An 18,394-nucleotide genomic window follows, 5' to 3' on the forward strand; every position below is an offset into this window, starting at 1 on the left:
ACCCTGAAGCCTATTTCTGTAGCCTTGAACAAAATGCAGGGAAATAGCTGTTTTATTGCTGATGCTGTTGAAATCTGTAAGGAACTGAGTGAGATCTTAAAAAGAAAAATATGCAATGACAGAGTTAAATTACAAGCATTAAAAAAACCGAATGGGACAAGCACTATCTTCAGCTCTTTTTCTTGCAAATATTCTCAATACCCAGTATCATGGTCAAACCTTAACTGCTGAAGAAGAGGAATTGGCTATGACATGGACATCCAGCAATCATCCCTCCATAATGTCAACTATAATAAACTTCAGAGCTGCAGAAGCCAATATTTTAAGTTTCTCATTTTGACCTGGCTGACAAAGTCAATTTAATTTTTGATTTTTTTTAAAACTACAGTCAAACCTTGTAATAACGCGCCCCGCCATAACGCGAAATCGCATATAATGCGATCATAAGTTGGTTCCCCTTTAAGGCCTAATACCAGTGGTCCCCAACACCGTGGTGCCCACTGGGAGAGAAGCTGCTCAGCCTAGCGCCCAGCAGGGAAGAGAAGCTGCGGCCCCGCGCCTGCCGGGGACAGAGAACTCCGAGGCTGCAGGCGCCGGTGCTCACTGTGCCTGGCAGGCGCGAGGCCGCGGCTTTTCTCCGGCTTGGAGAACAGCTGCGGCCCCACACCTGCCGGGGACAGAGAACTCCAAGGCTGTGGGCACCGGTGCTCTCTGTCCCTGGCAGGCGCGGGGCCGCGGCTTCTCTCCAAGCTGGCACAAGGTTTTCTGTGCTCCTTAAGCCATGGGGAGAAAGGAGAGGTACTGAGCACCCATGTAGGGGGCACGAGAAGTTGTGATTGTATTCCAGTTCCATTACATTCATCTCTCATGTGCACATACACTCACAAGCATAGATGTGAATTTCATTCTCCTGGTCTCTATTTAATTCCCTGCACAACACCAGTGTAGTCACACTTACTACAGGAAGCTTGAATTTCAACCCAAGGGCTACATTTTGCCTTCAGATATATACCAGGACTGCCCATTTTTTGCCAGCTTAATCCAAGAACAGATTTGACCCTCTAGTTTCCTGTTAAATCATCAATTCAAATGATTTAACATTTTGCCTAATCAATATTGATTACGAGTTTATTGTCGGGTCCTGACAAGGTACAAGAAACTACCTTTTTTCAGACTACAAAAGTAATCATCTCATCCAATATCATGCCCAACAGACATGAGTGTAAGTCTGCTCTGTCCCGGCAAGCCATGACATTTTAGCACTTCAGGAGCATTCTAATTCTTTCTTTTTATAACTTGTGGCCTTTTCTGGAAAATAGTTATATACAGTCTGAATGACCAATGGAAAATGCCAAGGCACTAGGATTTCAATTTCTGGAACACTGGGGTAAACAATTTGTTTTCAATCAAATATTTGTGAATACTGCACTTTGAACATATAATAATAAGAGCTTTACAAAGTATAAAATATAAGAAGGCATTAAGTACATATAATAATAAGAGCTTTACAAAGTATAAAATATAAGAAGGGCCATTAAGCAGGCAGCGTTCTCTTCCTGCTCTGAAAAGAGTAAACACACTCAGAATACCAATAAACAGGGGTTGGGGTTGGTTTTTTTTAAAGAATTAAATGTTAAAAGAGTACTAGATTATTCAATGGTAAAGTGCATTACAAGATATCTCTCCCATTTATTTTATGATGTCACAGAAATTTTAACTTTCTGTAAAAAGTAGCACTGGTGATTTGTTTTGTACCGAGGTAGAGGGATTAAAGGGTTTAATAACTAGCAGGAAAGGAGGAAAGGATTAGACAGATGTAAAAGGAAGTTGGGGCTTTTCTCACAGAGGAGGGCTTGGCTGATGGGGGGTAATGAGTCACGGAGCTTTGATCACTGAGGTAAAGAAAGAAAGTACATCTCTCTCATTTACTCCCCTCACACAGGTTTCATTTAGGCCTCAATCCTTCAACACACTGAGCAGCTCCCAGGAGAAGCTGAACACACCCAAGGCCAATATTTAAGCACTTCTGGCATTCACAAAACCAATGCTCAGCTTCCACCTAAGCCTGGAAGCGCCTGAAGTTTCCACTGGTAAAGTCCCATAGAAACCTAAATTTTTGCCACTGGGCCGAGATATAGCCACCTAAATCCTGACAGCACTGAGTTGCTCAGCACTTAACTCATGCCAAAACCCCAGCAGGATTCACAAGCTAGGTGTGTCTCCTACCCTGATTAGCTTGCCTGCAGGGCTGGATCCAGTAGGCATGCTCTGAGTACACTTAACATGAAAGATGGGGGAAGGAGGTAGAGGGGCCCTCTTTTACCCAATAGTCCAGAGGGTTAGAGCACTCACTCAGGGTGTCGGATATTGGGGTTCAAATCCCTATGTGCCTGATGTGGAACAGAGATTCAAATCTAGGTCTTCCCCCACCTCGGTGAGTGCCTAGTCACTGAGCTATAGTCATTCTCACTATCTCTCTGGCCCCAAAAATATTTAATTATACAGAGTGGAACAGCTTCAACACTAGAAGAGGTTGGGTGAGCCCTTCCCCTTAATATCCTATAGCGCAGTGATCAGGGCACTCTCCTGGGAGATCAGAGACCTGGGTACAATTCCCACCTCCACATTAGCCAGAGAAAATATTTGAACTTAGTCTGTCATAATCTAGGTGAATGCACTGTCCAGGGGGCTCTTGAATAAAGAGGTGCGGGGAGAGATGGTACCATTGCCACTTCCTCCTACTCTCTACACAAAGAGCATAAACCAGGCCAGTCCCTCACTTCTGGAGAGGGTTTGTGGCTGTGAATCCCAAGTACAGATAAGTATCTCCCTCTGACCCAGATTTAGGCCACATCTCTTCTCCTCAGCCTTTCTTTCTGGCTAGTTTAGGCAGCTCCCCACCCAGCATGCTGGCTTCTATTCATCCCTTTTTTAAGGGCCTAACTCGTCCCAGGCACTGTATGGGGAGCTTTGGCACCTAACTTAGTGTTAGTTCTACTATGCAGCAGGGTACATAACCTAATACAAGTTAGCCATAACATCAAGCACTACAACGCCTACATCCTACTTATGGATCTAGCCCTGAAAGTGCAAGACCCTTATTACAAATAATCACACGTGGTTACAGAACTTATTTCTTCCTTCTTTCTTGCAAAGGAGGCTTTGCTCAGAGTTTTGCTGTCACAGACAGATATGATTGTTTGCATGAAGTGGAATCTGCTGATGGAAATAATGAAGATTTACCTTGGATATATTGTGCAAAAGTATCAGTTTCTATGTATGAATCTTCATATAGAGAAAACTAGCAGTTACACAGCTCTATAATCAGTGTTCAGTATTAAAGTCATACAGCAGCACTGTTATTTCACCTAGAGCCGTCCCAGAAAATATTCTATCACACAAGATCCAGCTGTTCCTCTTGGGATGATGCACTCCTTATTGAAGAAAGGCTCCCCATTACTGAAGTTACTGCAGTCATTTATATATGCCTTTTCCGACTTCAGTGAGAGTTTTTCCTTGAGTATAGAAAGTGGAACTGAACCCTTGACCTCTTTCAACTGGTGGTTTCATATCTCAAGCTAGAAAAATGACTGATTAGTTTCTTAATTGATCTCTCCTTGTGATCCAACAAATCAAGATAATGGTTATTTGTTCTCCTTTCAGCAAAACAACAAATGAAAGTGCCATGCCCTTCCCAAGCTCTTATTTTTTGTTCACAGTATAAATTAAGATTCATAGTTTCACAGAAGCAGTTTCTCTCAGCTATTTTTAGTTTGCTAAAGTAATAGTTATTTTGGATTTATCCTTAGGACAACAACATTATTAGTGGCAGGTTGCTTTTTGTTAAACTGACATTGAACTGTTTTGCATTTTACTTTTTTAATGCACAGCAATGTAGTTATGAATATCATGCCATTAACCATGTTGGATTAAGACAAAATACAGTATGGAAATCCTTTCTAGATTCCCATTCTTAAATTAATCATTTAATGCATTTTAAAAGCATAAATAGATTTAACAGCTATTACAATATGAAGAAAGCATGTAATTTACAAACATATATTGCTTCTAGACTTACTGGCAAGCAATCCAACTCCACTTGCAAGGGATCCAATCCAAGCAGTCTTTCCTTTCCCTTCTCCAAAAGTATCCAGCCATTCTAGATATAAGACTCCAACTGCTAACGGAGACCCGTAACAAAAGAACTGAGTAAAGAAGGAAACAAGGACAATCACCCAGCCCCATCCACCATCTGGCGACTTCAGCAATACCATTTTCTAGTGCCGACTCTGTACAAAGCAGAGAACAAACAAAACATACAACTGAAAATATGAACTAGTCCAACATTTCTCAAATGCGGCCACCGTGGCTTTACGTAGCCACCAGGGGCTTTTTGTGTGGCCACGACAGCCTCCTGGGTGGTGATGGGGATAGGCAAAGCATAGGCCCCTCCCACTCCCTTCTTGTTGCTCCTGGATGCACTGCCCTGCACCGCCTCTGGAGAGAGGTGGGGCACAACACTGCAGGAGAAAGGTGACTTCTTGACCCACATTGGGGGGAGGGGGATTGGATGGCAGGCTCCAGCAATGGGACTTCAGGAACCTGGCCACACAGCCCCGGGGTCCTACCATGGGGCAGCGGGTGTTGACCCACCCGCCCGCCTCCCCCGGCTCTGGCCATGTGGCCCTGGACTCCAGCCACACAGTCCTAGCCCCTGGTGCTGATCCCTTGCCCCAGCTGCACAGCAGCAGGTGCCAACCCACAGCTCTGTTCCCGGGCTCCGGTCATGACAGGAGCTGGTCCCAGGTGCCAACCCCTGGCCCTGGCAAGCGCTGGCTCCAGCCACACAGCAGCAGCACTGACTCCTGGCTCAAGCCACGCACTCCTGGACTCCAGCACCCAGCTTCGGGCTCTGGCTGTGCGGAGGCAGGCACTAGCCCTGGGTGCTGACCCACAGCTCCAGCTGCATGGCAGTGAGCTCAGATCCCTGGCTCCAGCCACACAGTTCCTGTCCCCAGCTCTGGGTTCTGGCCATGGGCACTGAGCCCCGGCTGCATGGCAGCAGACACCAAGCCCTGGCTCTGGCCATGCAACAGCAGTGCTCATCACCCACCCCCATTATCTCTGGCCCTTGCTGCCTCCCACAACCCTGTATCCATCTCCTCTCTTTCCCCCAGGATCCTGCTGCCTTCCTGGCCTCACATCCATCCCCCCCAATGCCACGGCCCCCCGCTGCCTCCCCCACCCCTGAATGCATCCTACCATTGCCTCTGGCCCCTGCTGCCTCCCCCTACGCCCCCCACCCACATCCAGGGCTTAATGGGTATTGGAGCTTGCTGAGAAAAGTGATATTGACAATTATGCAAGTATCACATTTCACAGCAAACTGACTAGCTATCTGTGAAAAGTGATACTTGTAGGTTTGTCAATATCACTTTTCATAGCCTCCCAGGTAGGTATTGTGGGCTGTGATATTAACAAATATAACTTCTCACAGCAAGCCTCAGGACCCACATGGGGGGAGGGGCACGGCAAAGAAAGGGAAGGCAGCATTATTTTTGTTATTGAGTCTACCAAAAAACCCTACAAATATACATTACAATGATTTGGATGTGAATCTGTGCATATTTAATTGTTTTTCCTAAAGTTAAGTATTTTAGGAAAAAAGTAGTGCAGTCACCAGTAAGAGTTGGTGGCTGCACTCAGAGGCCACCAAAAAAATTGTTGCAAGAACCCCTGAACTAGTCTACACTTGCTAACATAATCATTTGATTCTTGTACACAAAAGTATTATTTACACACAGAGCTGAACTTGTCAAAACAAAAACCAAACAAAACAAAATCCACAGAGCACAAGGGTTCTTGGACAGTAACCAAGCAACACTGCACAGGAACAAAATGACACATCAAACACTCCTTGGCATTTCTTATAAAACACGCACAACATGTAACAATACATGAAATGTCAGTGATAAGCCATATATATATACACACTTGCATCACTTAACTTTTTTTTTTTATTGCTCCACCTGGAGGTCATTTAGTTACCATGAGTCCAACTGTACGGGGCTCAAAAGGAGGGAAAAATTAATAAAGATAAAACTGCTGCAAAAATAATATAAAATAGCTTTCTAAAAATAAAAATGTCACAGATTTGAATCTATTATCTTGGGGCTAGAAATGAGTATTCAGTCCTTATGGAAAGTGGGGTAATTTCACTTTCCAGTGGCGCAGGGTTCACTTTTTAACCCATGCAACACCACAAAGTATCAGACACTAACGATACGTATGTATACAAAGCCTGTCATGCAGCCCCAGACTGAATCTTGCCCACTCTAGACCTCAGGAGGTGTAATTGTGCGGGAGGGAGATTCCATATTTGGGGCAGAAGTAATAGTAGAACTGGAAACAGCTCTCTGCTCATTCCTGCAGATGAAATGACATCTAAGGACTGGAACCACCAAAAGCACCACCTTAAGCTTATTGCTTTTATATGCTTTGGGAGCCTCATAACCAGTAGGTGTAAAAGCAGCAAAGAGTCCTGTGGCACCTTATAGACTAACAGACATACTGGAGTGAATATGCACTTCGTCAGATGCATGTAGTGGAAATTTCCAGGGGCAGGTATGTATGTATATATATATATATGTGCGCAAGCAAGAAGCAGGCTAGAGATAACAAGGTTAGTTCAATCACGGAGGATGAGGCCCTCTTCTAGCAGTTGAGGTGTGAAAACCAAGGGAGGAGAAACTGCTTTTGTAGTTGGCAAGCCATTCACAGACAGCAGGTGTAAGTTTCCTAAATTGCACATAAATACTGTATGTACCTGAAAAACTTGATCATGGTTTAATATAAGTTTCCTAAGACCTCCATCAGAGCTGCCAGACTATACAGAGGTCTTAAGAGGCACATCACTAATGAGTATTTTGGGAAAAGTATATCTGACTTGTATGGGCTTCCTGAACTCCAGACAGCTAACTATACATTTAGTAGTCCTGTGAGATTCCTAATGTAGAAAAACTCCTTTTAGTAACTGATTGCCCACAGCTGACCAAAAGCACAATCCATCCTTCCCTAGACCAACAAGTGTAAAATTCGGAGTTTCCAGGCCAAGCTATTTTAGCGACATGAAGAGTCAATAGATAAATCACTACAAAGGTGACTAGGAGAAGTAATGTGTCCCAGTGGATAGTGCACAGGACTGGTATGCAGAAAGCCCAGGTTCTAATCCTTCCACATGTGACCTTGGGCAAGTCACTTGGCTACTCTGTGCTTCAGTTTCCCTATTGTAAAATGGTCATAATGATACTAACCTCCTTTGTAAAGTGATTTCAGATCTATGTAAACACTGTCTAAGTAGAACTGGGTATTATTAAGTTTAAATCACTGGGAAGAAGGTGCTGTGATAGTATTATAGTCAAGTGAGAAACAAAAACAGCAGCAGAGAAGCAATTTAGAGCATGTCTGCAAATCAAGCAACATAGGGAATATATATTTTTTCTTCTCCATTAAAATTCAAAGGTATTTTACAAAATTAATAAAGACAGACAAAATTTACCGGTAAATGCTAAGAATTGCAAACCTCAAGTGAAAATTCAGTTAAGAAATATATTATGGAAAGCTCACAAGACAAAAGTCAATATTTTTACAAATACTCATTTTTGAGACATGGAAAATGGTGGGAATAGAGATACAGTTGATATAAGAAGTACACTTACAGAAGATGGTCTAGACTCCTTCAACCTTCTAGAATATATTACTCCAGTTCCACTTGGTAATTCTACCTGTGGGGAAAATATTAGATAAAAAGTTTTTCAGCACAAACAGCCGACAGCTAGCATAGTAAAAAAAATATGAAAGTCTGAGCTCTTGGTGAAGGCTTGATCCTTTTTAAAAAAAAACACTACTAGGAACTTCAAAACTTATTTGAGTGGAGAAATACTGACCCTCTCTTGATCAATTAGGGGCTGACAGCAACCTTGGACCCAAGAGGAGCAAAAATACAGGCCTACAAACATAAAACAAACTTTGACCACGCTAAGGCCCCTTAGGAATGATTTACAGGGTTGTAAGATGACAGACTGTCTTAAGAATATATTACTATCAGTTATAAATCAAGGGCTTTTTTCTTTTTATTTTATATTAAGTTTCTCTCGTAATTTCTTGTTAGTAAGTTTCTCTTGATATGTTAGCTGCTATCAACTCTGTATTATTTGTATGCAGATGTGTTATCATATAATTGAAGACAATGCAGTTTTGATCAACAGCATTTAAAAATATACACATTTTCTGTAGTCAGAACCCTTCAAACTATATAAAATGGTACCTTCTCATTTCTGCAAAAGATTATACACACAACTACTAAAGGGTAAAATATCATTGGCCTGCTAAACACAGGGTTGTAAGTTCAACCCTTGAGGGGGCCACTTAGGGGATCTGGGGCAAAATCAGTACTTGGTCCTGTTAGAGATAGGCATAGGTATATCTCTATATTATTTGCATTTTTTGGGCTCAACATGAATAGCAAGTGGTGCATATTGCAATATTTTCAAGAAAGGCTACTTTGCAGACACAAACAAAACAGGGAAGTTCTCAGAAAACTAATAAAATACTAAAAGTGGTGATTGCACTTAAAAATATGGTTAAAATATCTATTTTGCTATGTTCTCTAACAATCCATACCACAAACAATATTTTTCTATGATGAATATTTTTCTCTACATTTTAGCTGCAGCGTCAAGCCTTTAATTTCTATTGTGTTGAAGCTCAGAAACTTGGCATACAGGCTCAGCAGAAATTGTTTAAATCGGTTGTTCTTGTTCCAGACATTAAAGAAAAAAAATTTTTTTTGGTCACAAATGTTTTGTCATGCTCTAATTGACAAAGGGGGGGGAGGAGGAAAGGGTTAAAAATCTGGATTAGATACTCCTCTGGAGTAAATCTGCATAACTCCAGCGACTTTAATGCAACTATGACAATTTATACCAGCTGACAATTCAACTTGATACACTTTGGAAGCACTTACTTTGCACTGTGAAGATATTTTTTGCTTTATTTTAGTAATTAAAATTAAAGGTACTTAATATAGGCACATTATTATCTTTCCTAAACATACCTTTTACATTGAAATTAACATTAAATCCTGTGAACTGATATCAGTAAAAGAGTACATCCTATCATTTACATAATAGTTCCATTCACATATCAGATTTTCTTTACTAATAAGACAAAGATATTATGTTGATTTACTATTTTTACCAAGCACAATCAAAGCCTCTAGCAAACTTTATTATGCCATAATCACAAGCTGAAAATTTTCATTGATAAGCCTGATTTTGTCCTCATCCTAAAATACTTGAGTCATTTCTACTTTAAATTTTGTGTTGTCTAAGCAACAGAGGTTTTTGGTATCTGATTTGAGGTAATCTGGACACATCATTTTTGAGATAGGGAACTTAGAAAAAATAGATGTTAGAAGAAGCTGCCAAACTTTAGAAAAAACAGCTTGTTCAAGAAACTTCAAATGTAATTTATTTGAAAGGTCTTGCTGAGATCAAGAGCACAGGACTAACTTTACAAGTGTGCAGCCATACTTGAGAAGTTACTCATGGTTGAATTGGAATCAGAATGTTTCATTGGGCTCCAGCAGACTTTTAATGCATGCCAAATGACACACAGACACCTATTTTTTAAATAAAGTCTTTAGTCCTTTTCCTAGAAAAAAACAGCCTTCAAAGTCTAAACATATTACCAGGAAGTTTCAGTGATTACTTTGAAAACAAAATAAAAACCCAAACTCTTCTTTGCCATTCTCACAAGCTGCACTCTTACCGATACACCCCAGCCACTGACAGCCAGAGCTTTACCTCAATTACCAGTTGCTGGCATCTTCTCCAGTCATCACATTGTATAGATGGGGACAGGCAACAATGGAATTTTCATTCTCAGTGCAGTGTCCTCAGCTACCTACTCTCCTACCTTCAGTGCTGTCAGGAGAAACCCTACATTACCTAAGCCAGCAAAGGTTCCCTTCACTCTTCCTGGAGGAAATAAAGTCCCATTGACAGGAAAGTGTCTCCTGAAGGCATTTCTGTGTGCTGGAAAGATTCCAGGAATAAGAACCCCCCTGTGCCATACTTGGCAACATCACTGGCAGGAAGAGGAAGTGACTGTCCATCACTTCCATGTCCCTGGCAGCAGTCTGGTCTCACTGGGGTTCTCTCAAAACCAAACATGGAAGCTATTGTACATCTTTGCTGATAGAATCTCCAGTGCTTCCTTGAACAGGGCATGCTGTAGTGTAATTTTTAGAATCATGCATAGGAGATGCCAGTGGGAGCAGAATCTTCACCAGTACCTCCTTGTCTAGAGATCTGCTGCCTCCACCTGCATGGGAGGCCCTGAATATTTTGTCTATTTGTCCCCAGCCCCAGCCCCATGCAGAAGGTACCAGCAGAATATACAAACACTCCACAAGCAAGGACAAGTAGTAGAATTTTCACAGCCACACATAGGAGGGTCAATGACATGTCTTGAGCCAAAACAGGGAAAAGATAATTGACCCCAGAAAAAGGGGACAGGAAAAGCTTAAATAATGGCATCTCAGAAAAAGACTTAGAAATCATGGAAGTTATGACTGCCATGAATTCCATTACTAGGGCCCTACCAAATTCACGGGCATGAAAAACGCATCACAGATCGTGAAATCTGGTCCCCCCCCCCAATTAAATCTGGTCTTTTGTGTGCTTTTATCCGATAGTATACAGATTTCACAGGGGGGACCAGTGTTTCTCAAATTGGGGGTCCTGACCCAAAAGGGAGTTGTGGGGGGTCACAAAGTTATTGGGGGGCGGTATTGCCACCCTTACTTCTATGCTGCCTTCAGAGCTGGGCAGCCAGAGAGTGGCAGCTCTTGTCCAGGTGACCAGCTCTGAAGGCAGCGCCCCGCCAGCAGCAGTGCAAAAGTAATGGTGGCAATACCATATAATGCGAGCCTTACTTCTGCGCTGCTGCTGGCAGTGGCTCTGCCTTCAGAGCTGGGATTCCAGGCCCAGTCCACAGCTGACACTCTCCAGCTGCCCAGCTCTGAAGACAGCGCTGCCACTAGCAGCAGCTCAGAAGTAAGGGTAGCAATACCACAACACCCCCTACAATAACCTTGCGACCCCCACACAACTTCTTTTTGGGTCAGGACCCCTACAATTACAGCACCATGAGATTTCAGATTTAAATACACCTCTACCCCGATATAACGCTGTCCTCAGGAGGCAAAAATCTTACTGCATTATAGGTGAAACTGCCTTATATCGAACTTGCTTAGATCCGCCGGAGTGGGCCCCCCCTCGGGGCACTGCTTTACCGCATTATATTAAAATTCGTGTTATATCAGGTCACATTATATCGGGGTACAGGTGTAGCTGAAATCATGAAATTTATGATTTTTTAAATCCTATGACCATGAAATTGACCAAAATGGACTGTGAATTCAGTAGGGCCCTAACCATTACAAAAATTCAGCTGTCTATGCAATACAAGGATGCTCTGAGATTACAATGTATTACCACATGTACATATGGTAAGCAGTAAGGCAACAGCCAAAAGAGACAGAGTATCAGAATAAACCATAACAGGCAGATGGACTCCTATTTCCCTAGTGACTCCTGTAGACTTAGGGTACGTCCAGACTACCCGCCTTATCGGCGGGTAGCGATCGATTTCTCAGATATCGATATATCGCGTCTCATCTAGACGCGATATATCGATCCCCGAACGCGCTCCCCATTGACTCCGGAACTCCACCAGCGCGAACGGCAGTAGCGGAGTCGGTGGGGGAGCTGCGGATGTTGATTCTGCGCCGTGAGGACCCAAGGTAAATTGATCTGAGATACTTCGACTTCAGCTACACTATTCATGTAGCTGAAGTTGCATGTCTCAGATCGATTCCCCCTCACCCCCCACCCCAGTGTAGACCAGCCCCTATAGAGCTCGTACACACACCTTGGCTTCTCTCTCCCCTATCCTCAGCTCAGAGTGCCTGAAGTGTTTCCAAGCTCTGCAGGAGTCACCAAACACTGGCAGATCCTGCAGTCATTCTGGCTCCCTAGTCAGCTTCCTTGAGTTATTCATTCCTTATCTTGATTTCCACAGCAGTTCTAGACTTGTCTCCCTGCTGTTTGGTTTTTTGTTGTTTTTTTTTTTAAGTATGCAGCAGCTGCTAAAGCATTCCTAGAGTTTGTATCAGGCCCATTGTTTCACTAGACATAATAAGCAGATCTGCAGAGCATCAATATAAGAGTCAAAGTATGGAGTCTGTTTGAATAGCGATATGCTGGGGAACCAAGTCATGGAGCCTGGCTGGGAAGCAAAAAAGACCACATAAAATTAAGCTCCAAAGGGTTCCCTGGTTCCCTAGCTGCCTGAATATCAGACTTCTGCAGATGTTAGGCTATCCTGCTCCCTGTCTCCCAAGGAATACAAGCATTTTTTTAAATGTGTGTAATATACACAAAAAGAAAATTCATAGATTAAAAACTTTATTAAAATGGAATTAATGTTAGGAATACATCTCAGTAATTTAAGGGTAAAAGCAACCTTACAAGAACACTGCAATCATCAAAAAGTCATTAGAACAGAGGTGGGCAACTATGGCCCATGGGCCACATCTGGCCCGCGGGACCTTCCTGCCCAGCCCCTGAGCTCCTGGCCCGGGGAAGCTAGCCCCCAGCCCCTCCCCCGCTGTTTCCCCTCCCCTGCAGCCTCAGTGTGCCGTGCCACTGGCACAATGCTCTGGGTGGCCAAGCAGCACAGCTGCAGAGCCGCGGCCTGACCCGGCGCTCTGTGCTGCGCGGTGCGTGGCTGGCTCCAACTGGGCAGTGTAGCTGTAGTGCTGCCAGCCATCGGTGCTCCAGGCGGTGCAGTAAGGGGGCAGGGAGTAGATGGGGTTGGATAGAGGGCAGGGGAGTGGTCAAGGGGCGAGGGTGTGGCTAGGGGTCAGGGCAGTCAGAGGGCCGGGATTGTGGGGGGGTTGAATGCATGAAGGGGTCACAGGGGGCAGTCAGGAAGGGGAGGGGGGTTGAATGGGGTGGCAGGGGCAGTCAGGGGACAGGGAGCGGGGGGGTTGGATGGGGCAGGGGTCCCGGGGGGGCATCAGGGAATGGGGGGGTTGGATGGGACAGGAGTCCTGGAGGGGCATGAGGGGGCAAGAAGCAGGGGAGAGAATGGGAGGGAGATAGGGGGCAGGGGCTGGGCCATGCCTGGCTGTTTGGGGAGGCATAGCCTCTCCTAACTGGCCCTCCATACAATTTCTGAAACCCGATGCAGTCCTCAGGCCAAAAAGTTTGCCTACCCCTGCATTAGAAACTCAAAAAAAACAAAAAAAACCAGTGGATTTAAAAGAAATCCAATCACTTGGAAAGTATGGAAAAACAGTAGTTTAAGCGCTTTAACTGTGACATTTAAACTTAAACTTTACATTTAGCGGAATTAGCATCAGAATTTCCCATTATGTAAAATATTAACCTGGTAATCATAAACCATAACAGCCAAAGAAGAGACCAAAAGGAGAAAATGTTTCAAAAAAGTTTTATGAAATCTACAGTTTGCTGTTGTGACATCTTACATTTGGAGACAAAACCAAGTTAGCAAAGGTTTAAAGTGTTATATTGAAAATGTGCACCACAGAGGACTGGTTTTGTAATTTGCCTCATCACAACGCTAACTTCATTTAATCCAGTGCTTTTATCTAGCTATATAAATATATATGAATGAACGGGACCTAATAAGTGTGCATATGGTAGGTACATTATCTCTAAGCACAAGGATGCCTGTATGTGGAACATAGCATCTTAATCAAGAGAAGGGAATAAATGTCTTCAATTTACTATTTGTCTAGCTACATATTTGTAAAGTACATTATCTTCTGTTGACAGCATATGGCTGCAAAGGAAACAGAGGTCAGCATAACAAGTTCATGATTAAAACTAAATAATTCCATATTCGTAGGGCATTGGTACGGAGTTAAGAGAATAGGAGCACCTTAGCTGTAAATTTTCATGCTTTCAAATGATAGAGGTTTCTCTGAAGTTTTATTATAACTCTGAATTTCGAATTATTCCTTAATTACAACATTTTTGTAGTTTTTACTTTAAAAAGTTACTCATATGCACTTTCTACCTTCACTCCAATTTGCAATTTTTATATTTAAACTTCCATAAATTTCACTATTGCCCCCCTCAGTTTCTCTTTTCTGTATTTAACCCCTCCACTCTCTCTCTGCTTTCTCTTTGATAAGTAACCTCTGAGGTTCAAGAAAAAGTAAATCGTTTCTTCCACTACATTTTTCTGTAAAAGAAAATTATCGCCAAATGAATCAAGGATTTTTACTCCAATTACCATCTAATAATTTTCTTGCACAAACTACATCCACATAAAGAAGCATCAACATGTTCTTAGATGAGCTGACCTCAGATACATCAGTCTGCTAAATATAACCAATTATAAATGTTTTCAAATTCTGGTCACTCCACACAAAAAAAGTGAAAATAACTAACAGTCAGAAACAGGCTACTATTAAAAATAATTTTTGAAACCATATGTATTAAGAATGGTCCCTCAACTTCCTTTAATAGTAGATGTCAGTTGCAAAAGTCAAAAGCTGACAGCTGTAGCTTTACATATCAGAGTCCACATCTGCTCTTTCTGTTGTTGGTTCTCTCAACCAGTGCACAGGTCTCTGACAGGTCCCTTTTCTATGACTTGAATCAATGTTTTATAGCCACCAATTCTCATGGTCTTCCTCCCCCAATACAAATCTTCCTCCTTGCTGGTACAGAGAACAAAATTACATAACCTACCCCAAATCCAATTTTGGATGATAAACGTTTACACAAGGAGGCACACACCTAGAGATCATTAAAGCAAGTCTCCCCTCAGATTGCTTAGTTCCCAGATTCTTCTTGTCTACCTGTTTGGGATGTTACATCCCTAGTGTGACATCTTGGAAGAAAGTTTTGTTGTTCAGTTCAGTCTGTCCCATTCAAGGATAAACAGAAACTAGACACTCCATGTGCTCTTGGTTCCCCTATACAGAGTGTTGAAAGATATTGAACTGGACTTTTTGCTGCACAAGTTTTGAAAGATGTTGAACTGGATTTTTTGCTGCACAAGTTTTGTTAAACATAATGCTTCCAATTTTCAGCTATCACTATCCAAGCAGAAGCAATTGTGAAATTGCTAAACACATTACTCCAAATCTAACACCAGTGCAAATTCTTTATCACACTGATTTACAGCAGTAACATGTCAGTGTACAGTAAAAATACCATACTATTACTGTACTAACGTGCTACCTAGAAAACAGAAAATATATAAAAATGATAATAGTCTACACTTTTGTAGCTTCTTGCATTAGAATGCTTAACAATGTTTCAGAAACTTTAATGAAGCCTCATAATGCCCCATGCAAGGGAGGAATTAAACCTACTTTTATTACAAATTATGGAAAATCTCTATTGCAGTAGGGCCTGGACCGGGCTGGCCTCTACGCAATATATGCAAGACATTATAAAAACATATCAGAAACGTCAGTCCTATAAGTGGGATAAACTGAGGAACTGCGCTAGGAAATGCTTTACCCAAAGTCAAACAGCAAGCTGGGGGCAGAACCAGCAACAGAATCCAGGAGTCCTGAATCTAAGTTCCTTCTTCCAACTACTAGTGACTACTGCTTTCCCTGTTTAGCGCACACTTTTACTGCACAAAAGCCCCTCCGATTATACTAGTAAAAGCCAATGGAAGAGAAGTTTACACTCTATCAACTGTGCAAAGCCAGACTCCTTGTGTCTGCATTTAACTCAAACCCGGAACGCTACCTCAACAAGCGCTGTAATCGCCTCATTTCAGTCCCCCAAACTCGGGGGCATCCGGAGTTTCGGCTCTTTCTCTTGTCGGCCACCCTGCAGCACTGCGGCTAGTGCCCGCCCGGCTCTGACACTCACATGCTACCCGGGCGGGACGAACCGAGCTTGGGGCAGCCGCCTTCAGCCAGCCCTTGCCCTGTAAACGTTGACAGTACAAGGAGGCGTCACCCAGCAGGGCTCGCCTGGGAAGCGCCCTGAACGCTGGGGCAGACAGGCGAAGTGAGTGCGGCTGGACTGGGGCATCTCTGTGCCCGGCCTGGGCGGGCGGTTCTGCAGCTGGTCCCGGCTGGCTCCGAGGCGGGGGTGGGCGCGCGCTCGGCCAGGGGTTGCGTCCCCGACCCGGGACGTGCTGCAGGGACTCGCGGAGCGGGCCCGTTACCCCCTCCAGGGGCAGCCCGGGAGCGCCGCGAGGCTCCCGCCCCACAGCCCGCAGCGAGGCGCTGCAAGCCCCGGGCACTAGGGCAGGGGCGATGCCGCCATCGCCGCTCCCCCGCCCCCGGGCACCGGCCCCGCCCGCGTTACCTGCCGCCCCGCTGGGTGCAGCCAGCAGCGCATCGGGGACGCGGCGCAGCCCGGCACCGGCTGTGACAGCGGGGCCGCCGCCGCCTATTTATGGCCGCGGGCGAGCGGCTGCCGGTCGGCGCATTCCGGGCGGGGGCCGCTGCTCCGCGCGGGGCCGGTCCGAACCGGTTGGAACTAAGGAGGAAGGCGGAGGCGGGCGGTAGGGGCGCTGCAGCCGCCGCCGCCCGCCCCGGGGCACCGAGAGCGGCCGGCGGGGGAGCCCTGTGCGGGGCTGAGCTCTCCGGCGGGGTGCGCCCTCCCTGGGGGCGCCTCAGCTGCCCCCTGCCCCCCCCGTGTCACACCGCCCCCGCCTGGTGTCCGTCTGCCCCCCCGTGTCACTTACCCCCCCCGTGTCACACCGCCCCCGCCTGGTGTCCGTCTGCCCCCCCGTGTCACTTACCCCCCGTGTCACTTAGCCCCCGCGTGGTGTCCGTCTGCCCCCCCGTGTCACTTACCCCCCCGTGTCACACCGCCCCCGCGTGGGGTCCGTCTGCCCCCACGTGTCACTTACCCCCCCCGTGTCACTTAGCCCCCGCGTGGTGTCCGTCTGCCCCCCCGTGTCACTTCCCCCCCCGTGTCACACCGCCCCCGCGTGGTGTCCGTCTGCCCCCCAGCAGCGCTAACCGCTGCCAAACCCCGGGAAACCGCTCGCTCGGCTGAGCCCGCGGGACGCGCTTCGGGGAGATGCCACTGGGTGACTCGGCCCGCACACCGGGTGTTGTTCTCCCCTCCACACACTTACAGGTGGGAAACGGCCGCCAAGAAACGCGCCCAGCTGTGAAGCTTCAGGCATGGTGAAATTCTTGAATTGCTTCTCACACAACTACAGCCACAGAACCCCTGCTGCTCAGGGGGCTGTAGGCTTCTGGGAGGATGACCTGATCTCCACCTATTATCAGGACCACCCCCACTCTTAGCATCACTCTCTTATTTATGCAATTAACACCCCCCCCCCCCCCGCCAAATAAAGTCCCTATTTTTCACACTTAGTGTCTGGTTACCCTAGCTCTTAGAGCCCCTTACAACTCACTCCTGCAACAGGAAAAAGATGATTACTTACCGCTCCTGTTGTTCTTCCAGATGTGGTGTTCACATCCATTCCAATTAGGTGTGCGCATGTCGCATGCACAGAAGTTGGAAATTTTCCCTTAGCATCTCCCATCGAGATGGCAGAGGAGCCCCCGAGAGTGGCGCCCTTATGGCGCTGTATATAGTATGCTGCTGGCCCCACCCGTCTTCGGTTCCTTCTTGCCGTTGTCTCCAACAGAGGGGAAGGGGGGCAAGTACCATAATGGATGTGAACACATCTCGAAGAACAACAGTTACGAGAGGTAAGTAACCATCTTTTCTTCTTCAAGTGGTTGTTCATGTCCATTCCAATTAGGTGACTTCCAAGCTGACCATCGGAAGTGGATAGGAATCAAGGAGTGATTGATTGGAGGACAGCCCTGCCGACCACTGCATCATCTCTGGCCTATTGGTTGATGGCATAGTGGGCTGTGAACATATGCACTGAAGACCACGTAGCTGCTTTGCAGATTTCGTGGATGGGTACCTGCGCCAGAAAGGCGGTCAAAGACGCTTGCGGTCTCATTGAATGGGCTGTGATTGGTGGAGCTGGGACCTTAGCCAACTCATAGCATGTGTGAATGCAGTCTGTGATCCAGGACAAGATGCTCTGAGAACATAGTGGAAGGCCCTTCATTCTATCGACTATGGCCACAAACAGTTGGGTTGATTTGAAAAAAGGTCTTGTGCGCTCTATGTAGAATGCTAGGGCTCTTTGAACATCTAGCATGTTCAAGCTCTGCTGCTGCGGGCTTGTGTGAGGCTTTGGAAAAAACACAGGCAGACAAATGTCCTGTTCCATGTGGAACTGGGAGACCACCTTGGGAAGGAATCTAGGGTGCAGTCTA

General features: G+C 45.3%; 1 protein-coding gene across 3 annotated transcripts in view; it reads right to left on the reverse strand.

Moving 5' to 3' along the window:
• Window positions 1-16,514, reverse strand: part of SLC16A9 (solute carrier family 16 member 9) — a 31,523-nt gene extending 15,009 nt beyond the window's left edge. For 2 of the 3 annotated variants that reach the window (XM_045025485.1, XM_045025483.1), the window contains exons 1-3: window positions 16,440-16,514; window positions 7,719-7,784; window positions 4,079-4,289 (exon numbers count right to left, since the gene is read on the reverse strand). In XM_045025485.1, coding sequence (XP_044881420.1) covers window positions 4,079-4,274 — 196 coding nt within the window. In that variant the 5' untranslated portion in view covers window positions 4,275-4,289; window positions 7,719-7,784; window positions 16,440-16,514. Of the gene's footprint in view, window positions 1-4,078; window positions 4,290-7,718; window positions 7,785-15,869; window positions 16,004-16,439 lie in introns of those variants that run through there. The other variant, XM_045025484.1, reaches the window with a different exon arrangement.
• Window positions 16,515-18,394: the final 1,880 nt, after the last annotated feature.

Source organism: Mauremys mutica, chromosome 7, assembly GCF_020497125.1.
Source record: "Mauremys mutica isolate MM-2020 ecotype Southern chromosome 7, ASM2049712v1, whole genome shotgun sequence".
Classification (NCBI taxonomy): domain Eukaryota; kingdom Metazoa; phylum Chordata; order Testudines; family Geoemydidae; genus Mauremys; species Mauremys mutica.